This window comes from Sinocyclocheilus grahami, unplaced genomic scaffold (genome assembly GCF_001515645.1).
Source record: "Sinocyclocheilus grahami isolate Dianchi unplaced genomic scaffold, SAMN03320097.WGS_v1.1 scaffold337.1, whole genome shotgun sequence".
Lineage (NCBI taxonomy): Eukaryota > Metazoa > Chordata > Actinopteri > Cypriniformes > Cyprinidae > Sinocyclocheilus > Sinocyclocheilus grahami.
In genome coordinates, this window is record NW_015505516.1 from 95,815 (window position 1) to 110,440 (window position 14,626).

Here is a 14,626-nt window from a genome sequence, read left to right on the forward strand (position 1 = left end):
TCTATAAGTGCGCTTTAAAGAGACAGGTTTCCTGTAGTGTACAAGTCAGCAAGCAAGATCAAATGTGTTTGTTTCTTTTTAAACCACTGCTTTAATTAATCTTCAACTGTATTAAATTAACACATTGAAGCAATAGCCCCAAATTAAAATATGGTACCAAAAAAGTACTGTTTTTATAGACATAGTTAGGGGACCAATTATAGAAGGTCTGAATGCTGAAACACTGGGCACTATCATCTCTAAGTTAATAGTCCCACTCATAAATCATGACAATTTTTCATCTTTCATATGCAAATTTTTCCTCAGAAATTGGCTGCATTCCCTGTGGCTAAAGCCTATAAAACACTTCCACACTTTGATTATAAAGCGATATCCCAGAAATCATCTTGCTCCGAGAGAGAGCGAGCATGCAACCCATAATGCCTTGTGCCTTCACTTCTATTAATTAGTGTGCAGAAATCAAAAGCTTTGCATCTGATGCCTGAGAGAATTCAATTAAGAGGCAAATGCCCTTTTGTGTTATTGAGTTAGGAGCGGCCACACAGCTCAATATAATAACCTCCATACAGAGTAAGGACAAACAGAAAACCCCAAGGGCTCATTGGAGAGACCACTCTTTCCTCAGAGAGGGTGGTCCAAATGGCCTCCTCTCAAGCAAATATCAATGATATTTATCATTTTTTCAATGATATACTTTCCATATGAAACCGTGAACCGTATGCTGTGTTTCCATTATAATCAGAGAATGACTATCATGTCAATAAAAGGTTAAAAATACATTACGGTTAAAAACTTTTATCATAACCTCCATAAAACATCACCAAAGCACTTCACATTCAGTAAAGTATATTTCATATTTTCTCATTTTTCACAGCACATATATTCGGCGCATATGGCATTGCAACCTAACCTGTGATTTTTTATATATTCATGTGATTTTGTTTTCCATAAATTCTCACATTTTCTCACAACTTCAACAAATCTTCTCACATTTGTGAAAGTAAATGTGTTCTGGTGTTCCTTCCTAGGCTGTTCTGCTGCACTGGAATAAATGACATTACCAATGAATGGCATTATTAGCAATAAATCAAATACTGTGTAAAGCCAATGTACCCAAGCTAATGCTTCACAGTTTTATTATTTCATTGCTAATGGACCAAATGCCTACACACTGAAGCTACAGCACCACAGCAAAATAAATCATATGTTATTCTAGATGTAAACTTCCAGCCTGAATTGAAGGACCGGAAACCACAACATGAAATAAAACCAACACATTTTCTACTGTGTCTTCACTGGCTACAGCCAAAAATAAATATAAACTGCAACCACTGTGATTCTATTCACACAAGAATGACTCTCATGAAACAGTTACGAGTTTTCATATTCGTCACAAAGTATTCACTGAGTTCTTGAGTGGATGCTAAATCAAAATCTGATTTATTTACTAAACTGTCTGAAAAACTTTAAAACATGTTACAAAACCATATATATTTTGTAGTTAAAAACAATTATATTTTTATAATTTAGGCGAGTGGAGAAAGAACTCCCTGAACACCGAATTCTATAGGAAACACTGACTTAGGTTACTGTTTACTGTAGGCCTTAATGTTTACTTTAGGACGTTGAAAATGCAAATTATATTCTAAGCTACCACCGATGGGCAATTATTTGCAAACTGTTTTTTTTTTTATGTTTAAAGGTCTATGATTCAGCAATTCACAATATTTATGTCTTTTTAAGCTTGACATTTTTCTTTAGAGGATGTAACAACATACGTCTTGCGGATCTAATATTAATACCCAACTGTTTCCTTGAGCCTTACCTTGTCCTTGTCCTCCACCAGGTCTGTTAGCACATCATCAGGGTCCAGAATTCCCCCATCACAGTACTCAACATGGTGGGTTCGTACCAGGAAATATCCCTCCTACAAAACAAAAAGCGTCAGAGTTGGTAATCAGCAAGAAAACATGTAATGACCTCAGACTTATCAGTTAACAAGGGTTCCCACAGTGATGTCTAAACTATAACTATTCTCTAAAATAAAAGCAGTGACTTGAGCCTGCCCATCATGGCTAAAAGTACTCGAGTCTGAGCTAATTTTAGAGCAGCGTGTATGAGTTCACTCTGATGTACAAGCAGCTCGGGACATCTTTCATTGCAGTCTTCCCACACAAATCCTCTACAACCATCTCCTACAGGTGGAGTGCCACAAGGCACTATCAGGGGCCCGATGGACTTTTCTGATTAATGCTGACAAAATACAAAGCAGATCACATCAACATCCACAAATCATCAAATCCTTGTGAGCTCACAACCACCGCCAACCAGGTCCCAGAGACCGGAGTGATGTAACTCCAAATCTGAGCTCCAAATGTCAATTTCAGCTTATGCCAAGAAATGAGGTATAAACAAGGCATCTGCACAACAAATGGCTTAATTCCATTTTGCGCCTGATCTTATGTCATTACATCTCACTTTTTGGCTGCATTCATGATGCATGCTAACTTAACACAAAGCAAGTGAGAGATGATTGATGTCAGGCAATGCCATGTAGCAAAGTAGAGGAAGTAGTAGTGGGAGGTATGGTATGCTTAAACAGTATTTGCCTTGGCATAGAGTAACAGCAAAACTTCATTGATAGCGTGAAACCTGAACCTTTGATATGGGCCTACACTGTTTATCTTGGATTTTGTGGGACAGCAGAGCTATCAGTTCTCACACGACAAATTGAGATTGTTGGTTGATTGATTGAAATGTGCAGTTTTTCTGGAAAAAAATAATAATAATTGTTTAAATAAAATCAATTAATTGGAGATGATTATTAAAATTTAATGGAAACATTAAAATGGAATCCAGAAAATACTGGAAAACAGAATGTGGTAAAGATAAAACTGTAAAACTCAATTAATTAGACAGGCTTTTTGATTACTAAAATTTAATTTAACCATTAAAACAGAGTATAGAAAAAAGAAAATAGAAAAATAAAACTGAAATTGGAAATAAAACGGATTTCATAGGGCCCTATAATTATAATACATTTTCTTGTGGTAATAAAAATAGATGTAAGTGAACAATATCCTTTAAAATTACTTAAAATTAGGGATGTAACGATTCACTCAACTCACGATTTGATTCACGATTTGGATTTCACGATTCGATTCACGATTTTTTTTTAACAAAATGAGATTTAAGGCAAATTATAAACTAAATGTGTCCTTTTATTATTGCTTGGACAAAATGCTGCACATTTCTTTGTGATATTGAAATATAACACTATAATAATATACTAATATAGCACTTGCAAATTATTGCTCTTTTGTTGGTTTTGATTGCTTCTGTTGTCCTCATTAGTTAGTCGCTTTGGACAAAAGCATCTGCTAAATGACCAAATTTAAATACAATGTAAATGTAATTAACAAAACTAAATTGAAATTTTAAAACAAGCCCCAAATCAAATAAAAACTGTAAGTAACACAAATAAAATGAATAGCTTCATATAAACAAAATAAGGCTTCGTCTGTGCTCTTTCCATTTAAATGAGAGGCAACCACTGCATTTTAATCATGATCCAAACAAAGATGCTGCATACATGCAACATGAGCAGTTTTTAATCTAAATTTGATTGTATAATTTCAAAATTTGAAGCAAAAACTGAATGGTTTGACTTCAGTTTTGTGAAACTATACATAAAAAAATATCTGCATGAAACAGAAACAGAAACAGCGAACGAGATGAATGAGACGCAGATGCACTCTCTGCCAGCAGGTGGTGCTTAAAGTCTTTCCTTGGTTTCCGCTGTAAACAAAACAGCGCTGCACTTATGAACTTTGATATGCTTTATACAGAGGCAAGATGAAAAGAAAGAAATACCATCTAAACTTTTCTAAAGACAGCAAGTTGAAAAGACAGACAGCCCTACATGTCAGCCCTAAATTCACTGAAACTTACCCTCTGTTGTTCTGGGACAGACCGATTCTTTGTATTGGCAGGTGAGTGGATATCAGACCTAACAAAATGAATTTGGTCCCGTTTAATGTGAGCTGACCAAGTGATAAATGTCTACACTTACCATACGAAACCTGTTTTATCTTTCTTCAAACATATAGGCTAGCATGTGAGGTAATATTGAATGTACTTCTTGGAAAAAACTATGCTTGAATACCCCCGTCATAATCATTATCTATAATTACATAAAATATGCTTCTGTATTATTGCTGTGAAACAGCAGTCTAATTAACGAGTTCACAATCTCAAGCGGGTTTAACATTTGATAAAGTGTGAGGGGTGAAATCTTCTTACATATTCATTAGATGGAGTTTTTTTTTTTCCACTGCTTTAACATTTATTATGGGATTTAAGTTTTGAATTTTGTCTAGTCTTTGTGGATTCTCAATTCCTGTTAAAAATATTTTCACAAGAGGGCATAGTTGCAGAGAAACATATTTTAAATAAGATACATTTACCAAAGAACCAAAACTAGGTAAGATTTACATTCAAGAAAATAAATGTATTTTCTCGTTGCATTGGAAAGTTTTGCACTTGCTTTAAGTATAAATCATTGGGGGAAAAAATGCAAATACAATGAGACAAAATACAATTAGCCTGTATTTCAGACATATTTTATGTGTTAATAATTTATGCTGTTGTGCTGCTAAGAATATTTAGTTGTTTTACTAGAAAAAGAGGAAGGAAAAACACTAAGAAATAGGCATGACAAAACAATACTCTAGCAATGAAAAATGGTGCAAACACATATTATCTCCTCCATCTTTACAATGCTGTCCCTGTAGGCATTTAGAAGTTTACTAAGTGAGTTTTCTAAAGGTACACCCATCACCCTTTACATACTATTTTATGCCATATGTCACTTATTCCTTATTCTGCTGTCTCTATTATGGCATCAGTGTCATGTTAGAAGACTGAAGAATCTCCAATGCGTCACAAAAAGCTTGTATTACACACAATAAAAAATAAAACCATGACACTGGATCCCATATGACCTCATCTCACGCAGCCCATGAGCAAAATGACATTTGACAGCCAGCGCACCCGTTTAATCACAATTTCACCTAAATGAGCCCTGAGCTTTTGAATGCTAACAGCAACACAGGGTGAGCCGAAGGCCATGAGTGTGGCAGTTTCTGGCATTCAGCAAAGAGTGACAGTGTGCCAGTCTATGGGAATAATGCTGTATTACATGCCACATTAAGGCCAGCTATTCCCAGCTATGAGACCATTGAATGTACAAGTGTAGCGGGAGATAGCGAGGCGGCGCTGTAATGAAACGATGGAAATCTATGGAACATTTTGCAATTTTTACCCTGATGACGGTGAGCAGTGGGGCTCCTGCCGTATTTTTACAATTGCTTTTGTTGGTGCAGGGTCCATTACCAAGTCTAACATCATTACCAAGCTCATAAACAGTAATGATGATCATGATGGTGATGATAATGATGCAATAAGACGTTGTCCATCTCGGAGAACGATCTTCCACCTACGAACCGCATTCACTTTCTGTTCAAATATGAAAATACCAATTTTGCTGTGAATTGAATTTAATAAACATACCATTTTCTGACCCACACCTTATTTTCTGTTATGGATTGTAATATAACCTGAATGGAATGAGATAGTTTTTATATGGTAGCACAAATGAAATTAATATTTTCCTGGGCACAGAGGCCAATGTGAAGGGCTATGTATGTGGATAATCAGTACTTAAATGAGACAGAGATAGAGGAAGAGTCCTGAACAGACAGCATGTCTGGACTCTCCAGTCCTACTCCACTATTGCGTTTGATAAATATCAGCAGCGTTAATACAATAATCAGGAAGCCATACCATATTAATATGCTTTAGACAGACATACACACACACACACCCTACAAGACTGAAGCACACAGCCTTGTCCACAGTATACATGGAATGGTCAACACCAAGGGGACACTAGAGAATGACTAGACAGCAGGCTGGCTAAACAAATAGTTGACAATCTTAAGGAAGCCCTTTGACATAAGCCTGGTTCCATGTCTGACTCCAATCAGACAGGTTTCTAAGAGCAGCTAGAATAAGCACAACCTAATAATACAGAATGCAGGGGCCTCAAATACGGGAATAATTTTTTTAAAGCTGGACTGTTTTTAACATGATGTTGTCTTAAAAATCCACTTCTTATAGTGGGATGATTAAAGGCCCAGACACACCAAACCAACATCAAACAACTCGCTGCAATGGAAGCCGACTGTGGTGTCACCTCATGCTGCCTTTGTTGTCTGGACCAAAAAAGTTGTGCATGAACACACCAAAAAGCCTACAGTCAACGGCCAGCTAGTATGTATGTTCTATATATGCCATGTCTGACTCCAATCAGACAGGTTTCTAAGAGCAGCTAGAATAAGCACAACCTAATAATACAGAATGCAGGGGCCTCAAATACGGGAATAATTTTTTTAAAGCTGGACTGTTTTTAACATGATGTTGTCTTAAAAATCCACTTCTTATAGTGGGGTGATTAAAGGCCCAGACACACCAAACCAACATCAAACAACTCGCTGCAATGGAAGCCGACTGTGGTGTCACCTCATGCTGCCTTTGTTGTCTGGACCAAAAAAGTTGTGCATGAACACACCAAAAAGCCTACAGTCAACGGCCAGCTAGTATGTATGTTCTATATATGTATATATATATAAAAATCAGGTTCAGCAGGAAGGCATGAAAACCCAACCCAAACCTAACTCCTAACAGCCTTCTCTAAAATAAAAGCAAAACACAGGCTTACTTACTTACTGAGTACACATTGTGTTTATTTGGTTTATTCCAAGAAATGTCTTCAAAGAGAGCTCTATGCCTCCAACTGTCACTGAAAACAATGACTACAGACAACTAAAACCACATCAGCGGATGTGGATCCACAGAAAATAGCACATTAGGGTTCTGAGAGCGAGTTCTGCTGCCAAAACTGCTGAAGGCTGAACAGAGGTACTTCACGAGGACATCTTGAGGTCCAGAGGTTGTTTCCATCCCAAACCACGCACCTAGCATGGAATGCTTCTCATTGAGAGCAGATGCTAACCGACACTGTCTCTGAGGCGAGGCGTGCTAATTGTTTTCTTGCTGGCACACGTCCAGACTTTTCCATGATATCAGCTGCTTTGGCAGCCAACTCAGCACTTGTGCATCTGGCATTCCTGAGCTTAATGAAAAAACAGCAGTACAACCCCGGCCTACGTCTGCCTTGGTAATTAAGAGTCCTTTTCCAACGGGTTATTGAAGGGAATAACTTCCTGAGTGACTCCCAAGCACTTCCTCCGCTTAAGGTCTCTCTCTCTCAAACAATTTACTGCCTCTAGACAAAGGCTTGCAGACATGCTAAGTATGTAGGGCCTTCGACTCAAGCACATTTCCCAGCCCGGAACATTCTTAAGAGCACTGGCTGAAGATCACAGGCGTCTTTTCTTCCCACTGTAAACTGACATGTCCGGGTCAATGGAAAACACCTCATTGAATTTAACGAAACAAAGCGATACACAAAGCAGTAGGCATGCGGCAGAAATTAGACAGCAAATCCTCAAAGTGGTAACCGCGCTCTTTTCAAGTGATAGCTGATGTATGGCACCATTTAAAAGGCTGAAGATTAGCGCAACTAAATCTAGGCCATTTCTCGTTTGCTTTAATCCTGAAACGCATTAAATGCATAATTACACACCTGCAGGAAAATGTTTTAGATTAGCATAACAAAAAACGCAAGACTATGAGCTGCTGAGACTTCAATGGCGGAGAAGGAAATCTGTTAATTAACAACACTTCTCGCCGCTCTATCTCGGGCGAGATAACGCACAGCCAAGTAGTTGTGCTCCAAGCTGTGACAGCTAGCTAAGAGGTCGAACTGTCCACAAATATGAAATGCAGAGAGTAAGGCTACAGCTTAACCTCTATTAGCTTACAGGCGTTTGGACAAGTTGAGAGCCTTCAGCGCAACAAAGCCTACACGCAATTAGCCCGTCCATAAAACTAGGCCAAAGTGAATGGGGAAAACCATTCAGTAGAGCAGTGGTCCGTAACTTGTGGGTCGTTACCAAAAATGGTGACAGGTTTGTTCTGGTAGGGTCACAGACAACTGGGAAAACAATGCTGAATGCAAATACCCACATAATTATGCACAAAATAGCAAAATTTTAAAAGTGAGCAGAAACCAATTCCCTAAGGTATTGTTGCTGAAGTCAAAGGTTATGTGACCATTAAAAGAACTATGCAAGGTACAAATAAATATAATTTTGGTACTCTGTTGAACTTGATGTTCTGTATAAAATCCTGAAACAAAAGGAAAGGGATCTGGAAAACTACATAAAGTAGTCATTACATAATCTAATCAATTAGTCAACTAGTTGGCCCTAATGAAGCTCTGTATAATTAGATCTCCATTCTTTAGGGACGTTGTGCTTGCAGTGGACTATTTAAAAGTCCAAAAGTAATGATCTTGAAAATTAGCATTAAACACATTTGGTTACTAAACAAGCAGTGCTTTGCAGGAGAAAAAAATGAGAGTTGCAAGAAATGCTTTGAAAGAGTTTTAGCATTTTGAGAGTAAGGGGTGGTTCTAGGATCATTGGATATTTGGGGCTTAGCCCAGACTAGGTGTATTTGGCTTGGATTAAGCATTGGAATACTATATACTTCAAAATTAAATGTTGCTGTTACATCTTTAGGATCTCATTTTAATTAAGAAAACCATTTCATGACTAGAGATAAAAGTAAAAAGGTCATACTAACTGTCTCAACCATAGAAGTTTCCGTCAAAACACACAAAAAAAAAAAACACGGGAAAAAAAAAAAAGTTTGTTCCTTTAGGCTTTCTTTAGTCTGGTGTATTTTACATAAAGTGCCAGTAGTGACTCGCAGTGTGTTTCAACTTTGTAAATAAGTTAGCAGTGTTTAAATGACTGCTCACAAAGTTTGAGGCATCATGTATTAATAAAAGTTTTGCATTAAACAGCAAGTGGGCAGTCTCGTGTCTGCTTTGTTATCAGAGATATGACTGTGAAATATACTGTGCTTATTATAGCTGGATGGAGCACAAATCTGACCCAAAACAAACTCCTCAAGTTTCCTCAGAGTTGTTTGCAGAATTGAAGGCTCTGCGTTAATTTACTTAAGCACTTTTTGTCACAAAATTAATCACAGTTTGCAGTATATTTTATGCATTTTAATTCATTTTTAGAATTGATTTACACAATGTATATCATAGCATACATAGATACATTCACTTTTTTTTCTTAGCCTTTATTTGTGTTCAAAGAAAACTAAACATCACGCTTCATAGAAAATACAGGCTGTGTCGCCATTTAACCTAAATAAAGCAATGGTGCTAATATATGAAATTAAAAATAAATATAGATAGACTAGTCAGTCTCAGTGAACCATTCTGCCTATTAGATGTGCTGGAGGGATAATCCACCACAATCTACAAACCAAAGCCTACCACTAACATGCTGAAATCTTGCTAATGTCCGAGCATTTAAAACAGATAATTACAGGCAGTTAACTCATAATCAGCATGCTTTCTGGTGTGATCAGATGAAGCCTTCACTAAACACCAGTAATTGAATAATTACGAGTCTCAATGGCTGAATTATCACTTACAGTAGAGAGGGCATAATGGAAAAAAGCAAGGGTTTGCGCATGTGATGATCTGTCAATAGAACCAAAAGTCTACTCTATTTCAATTGACCAATTCACTGTACTCCTGCTTGATTTCAAACTCCCCCGGCTCTTTCACAGTCTCAAAACACATCTTATGAATTTCTATCCATCAAAAACTCTGTCAGAGCTTTTTCCAGCATGTAGGCGACTTTACAAAAACACCCAAAGCAACCTCAGCGTGTCTGTTGGTTGTCTATGGTAATCAATGAGTAAGCTATCAGACACAGCAACCCCAAATCATCATTCATCCACGTTCTTTCAGCAAAACTTCCTGGCAAATATTGAACGTACTGGCACTGAATTCAAGCTTTAAATGGTGTGGCAGAGCCGTGACGTTTGAGAAAGGTTCAAAAACCGCACTGATTGATGAGGGTGTTAGTATTCCTGCAAACATAATGCTCCGATTGTTCTGCATTTTGGGCTGAAAGCGCTGAGATGTGATTTGTGAAACCTCCCTGCATTCATGAATAAATGCAACATTATGATTATTAACTCTATTAATGAAATTCAAGGGAAACCTGAAGGACATTAGTTAGTAGTTACCAGCAGCTCTGAATCATACAGTCTCACAGGGAAAAGAACCAAGTAATGAAAACAATCTATCACAAAGATCGATTGTACCGCCTTCTCAGTACTGACAAACCATGCTGCGGTACAATGCTTGCAATCATAAACAGAACACAACTAAACCTAATATTACTGCGCTGCATAGTACTATTCATAAAGCTAATACCATTATCCATCATATTGTGTGAGAGTGTGTAAATATGTTCAATTGTGTGCATGCTTGCTTGCATACATGTAACTAGTTTCATGCACACTCTTCCTCTTATTTGGATTAGGTTTAGATCAATACCAAAATGTTGCCACTGGTAAAATTTGCAATACCAATGCAATAGCAGCCACTGGTACTTTTTCAATTGATACTAAATTGATATCTTGGGCTACAAATAATGGGTCAATGACAAGAATGTCCATTACAAAGGAAATAAATGTTTAATGTGACAAGTTCTTAGAAATGTAATTTATTTTTATCTAGGTTTCTTAAAACATTTTATACAATAAAGAAAAGTTTAAATGTAACCGTGCTAAAAATGTCATGGGGTGACCTTTTTTCCTTGAATAATGTTTATTATTTTGTTTATCAATTTAAAAATAAGGTAAATAAAAATATATGTTAAAGAATTTTGTCAATTATCAGTAATTCATGTGTTGAGTTTGTTGTCATATCAGCTTCACTTGATATTTAATGGCAGATACTGTTTCAACAATACATAAACAAACACAACAAATATGAACATTTAATAAAATTCAACTAGAGAAAAAAAAAACTGTACTTGGATAGAGAATATCTTTTACAGTTTTTCTTACATCACAAAACAAGTCTGTTTGTCCTGCTAAAAACCGAATTATTAATTCATAAATACTTGTGAACTCATAAAAGGTCAAATTATCCGATATTTTTAGATATTTTTTGTGTTTTTTCTCCTCATGTTGGTTGCACCACATGACTTAGACAAAAAAAATTTAATATTGAGAAGCACTAAAGCAATTTTGTTAAATAATTTTTATAAATCCAGACATTATAATCACAGGTAAGAATTTCATTTGACAGCATTTTTTAATAGATCCAGCCACCAAAAATGAGAAAGTCATTGACCCTTAAAGGGGTCATATGATGCGATTTCAATTTTTCCTTTCTCTTTGGAGTGTTACAAGCTCTTGGTGCATAAAGAAGATCTGTAAAGTTGCAAAGACTAAAGTCTCAAATCCAAAGAGATATTCTTTATAAAAGTTCAGAGTTAACCACGCCTTCTTAAAACGGCTCGTTCTAACACGCCACCACATACCTACGTCACGTGGGAAGATTTGCATAACAGCGCCAAATGTTCTCGCTGTAGTATTGTTGTTGCTGTGTGTTTTGTTGTGAAAGCGAAACTACTTTGTTTGGCCTTCCAAAAGAGGACGATATCCGCTTCGTCATGCCTGGAGCTGATCCGTGCTGGTCGCTGAGGAAATACATCAACTTCGCGCTGTGGATCGCCGGATCGGCTTTCACCGTGGACGAAGCGGAGTCCAGCCTGGGGTCGTCACATGTGGTTGCCGCAAGCCCCCTGGCGGCTCCTTTGTCGAATCCGCCGGCCGCGCCATTCTCAAGCCCGCCCACCGCAGCTCACTCAGGCCCCCGGCCTGCGCTCACTCAAGCCCGCCAATAATGTTCTTTTTAGCAACATCATATGACCCCTTTAAGGTGCTTTCTGTTTCACATTTACAATTTCTTAGAGAAATTTCCTGAACAAAATCCAGTCACTCCAATAGAAATCCCTACAAATGGGGGATTCCCCAAAAAAAAGTTCCCTACACAGGTTTCACTCATGCTCAAGTTGGTCACATGAACTCACCGTACTCACCTACAGAAAGTTACCGGTTTTAAAAGTGACTCCTGCGTGAGCAGTACTTCTTACATCTCTATAAATATCAGACTTTTTTTGCACACAAAATTTCAGTGATATGACCACACCTTAAATCAGTCTCACTGGACAAATTCAGTAGTAATCCTTAGGGATCCACCGAAATGAAAATTCTTGGCCGAAGCCGAACAAAATGAAACATGTATTTTTGCCTTACAAATAAATGCAGCCTTGCTGAGCAGAAGAGACTTCTTTTAAAACATTAGAAAATATTATAGATCCTAGTCTGAACTCTATGTGGAAATGTTACAATAAATGTTTTAATAGAGCTGTTGTAATTATTAATTTCATGATTATTCTTTTTTTATTTTATTTTACAGAACAACAGTAAAATTTCAATAATAACCTTTATTAATGTTGACGGAGTTCTTGCTTTTTCTCAACTTTTATTTTGGCAGAAACCCGCAGAAAGACCTCAGTGCTTCTTTTTGTTGACAAATGATTCTCATTAAGAATTTGGGAAGACGTTTGTTTGTTATTTGGGCACATATCGCATTGTCACATGCCTTGTAAAAATTCATAAAAATGTTACTGAGCAGCTGCCGAGTAACACAGCTTTAGCGCAGAGTTTGATGAAGACATGTGATGCAGTACTAAACAGTCTCTCGCTGTCGGTGCTTGTAATGATTTTTGCGTCTTTCTCGGATAGCTTTAAATGTTTCCACACTGCCGTCGTGTTGCTGCATTAGCGCATGCCTCTATTTGATCGCGTCACGTCATTGTTCGGTACAATTTATTTGGTCTTTTCGCTTATTTCGGTTGCCGAACATTCGGTGCATCCCTAGTAATCCTCATACCCTGGAGAACTTGAGAGTCTGTATCAAAGCATATAACTGGAAATCAGTAGGTTTGACAAGTTAACTTACAAACTTCACATCACAATATCGTCCGATATTTAGTACTGCGCAAACACTACTTGTTGGGACCCTGACCGACTAGAGCCAGATCAGAGAAACTCTGTGGGGACCAAGCAACAGACATTCGCCCTGGCCTGGAAATGAGGCCCTGGAGACAGCAGCCAATCAGGATCCCTCAAACAGCTCCATCCATCCTCACAGAGGCCTCGTGTGCGTCACAAGCCCACGCGCCAATTCCCCTGAGACTAACAGCCAATAACACTGAGCTGATGGGAATAACAAACACACAAATAAAGGCTAGGCACACACATAAACGTGCCTGAGTGAAAGGACGTGCCCACCCGAAATAAAAAAAATCGTCTGAGCTTAGCTCGACACGCAGTGGCCCCTAAGAGTAAATGCCTGTTAAGATCTTGCACGCCGATCGCATACTAAAACCAAGCAATACCCGGATCCGACTGGCAATCTCCTGTCAGAGCCCTGACCTGCCAAATCCATCGCATGATATTACTATCTCAAACACGACAGGGTGCAATACAAGGCCACCGCCACCCCGGGTCTGATCACTACAAAACACGAAGACCGTCTCCCATCAGTCAAATTGACCACTCTAAAGACAAAGCAATAACGCAGTAAATTGTAAGGCGAGGAAGTCTTGCAGCAATCTATGGGTTCATTTGGGCCTGGAGGCTCCTGGAGCGATGCAGAATGAAAAGCCTGCTGTTTATTAGGAGCCCGCCTAAACCCTAATGCACCGGGAGAGTGGCGAATCCACGTCCCCATCGGTCCACGGGAGATTTGAGAAAACTGGCGAAAATGGGTGCCACTCAAACTGATGTACTATTTAAATAATGAAGCTCAAGCAGCAATGAGGGAAATATCTGATGAGGGGGCAAAGGGTCGGTGCTCAGGGGACAGAACGGACGCCACATTTTAACACTGATTTGCATTTATCACACAGAAAAATTGGACAAGGCACAACTGCCCCCGACTTAATAAAATCAGCTTTGCAGATTCCTGTCATCAGAGAAAGGCACTTATGAACCCCCTTTTCAATTTTACAATAATAAGAGAAGGTCGACATTTCAGCTCCCATCAGGCTCCCAGCACGTGATTTTGACTAACAAGTTTGAAATTAATGAATAAGGTCTTTACAGTTCATTCAATCCCGTAAGGTAAAGCATACATTTTTGATCATCCTCTAATTAAATGTAAAACCAAATATTAAAACTTACGTAATGTAGCGTGTGGTAATCCCATTGTAATTTTGGCCAATCTGTGTTACGGTAAGACTTAATTAACCGACACTATGCTGAATACTGTTACTGAAGTATTAAATCCCAGAATTATTATTAACCTTTATTAAGATGTACAAGATGTGATACAAAACACATTAGTCCTTGAAGGAACAGTTCATCCAAAAAAATAAAAAATGTGTCATTATTTACTAAAGTTGTTCTTTGCCTTTTCTTGTTATTTAGTCTGGCAATCTGGTTACCCAGTTCAGGTCTGATGAATTTATTCTTTGTTCTTTAAAGAAATCAACACTTGTTCAGCAAGGATGCATTAAACTGATTAAAAGTGACATTGTTAAAA

The 14,626-nt window shown here is 37.9% G+C and overlaps 1 protein-coding gene across 2 annotated transcripts in view; it reads right to left on the bottom strand.

Annotated features, from left to right (window-relative positions):
• Positions 1 to 14,626, bottom strand: part of LOC107602894 (partitioning defective 3 homolog B-like) — a 103,042-nt gene that overhangs the window by 86,070 nt on the left and 2,346 nt on the right. For both annotated transcript variants that reach the window (XM_016295507.1, XM_016295506.1), the window contains exon 3: positions 1,826 to 1,927. In XM_016295507.1, coding sequence (XP_016150993.1) covers positions 1,826 to 1,927 — 102 coding nt within the window. The remainder of the gene's footprint in view (positions 1 to 1,825; positions 1,928 to 14,626) is intronic.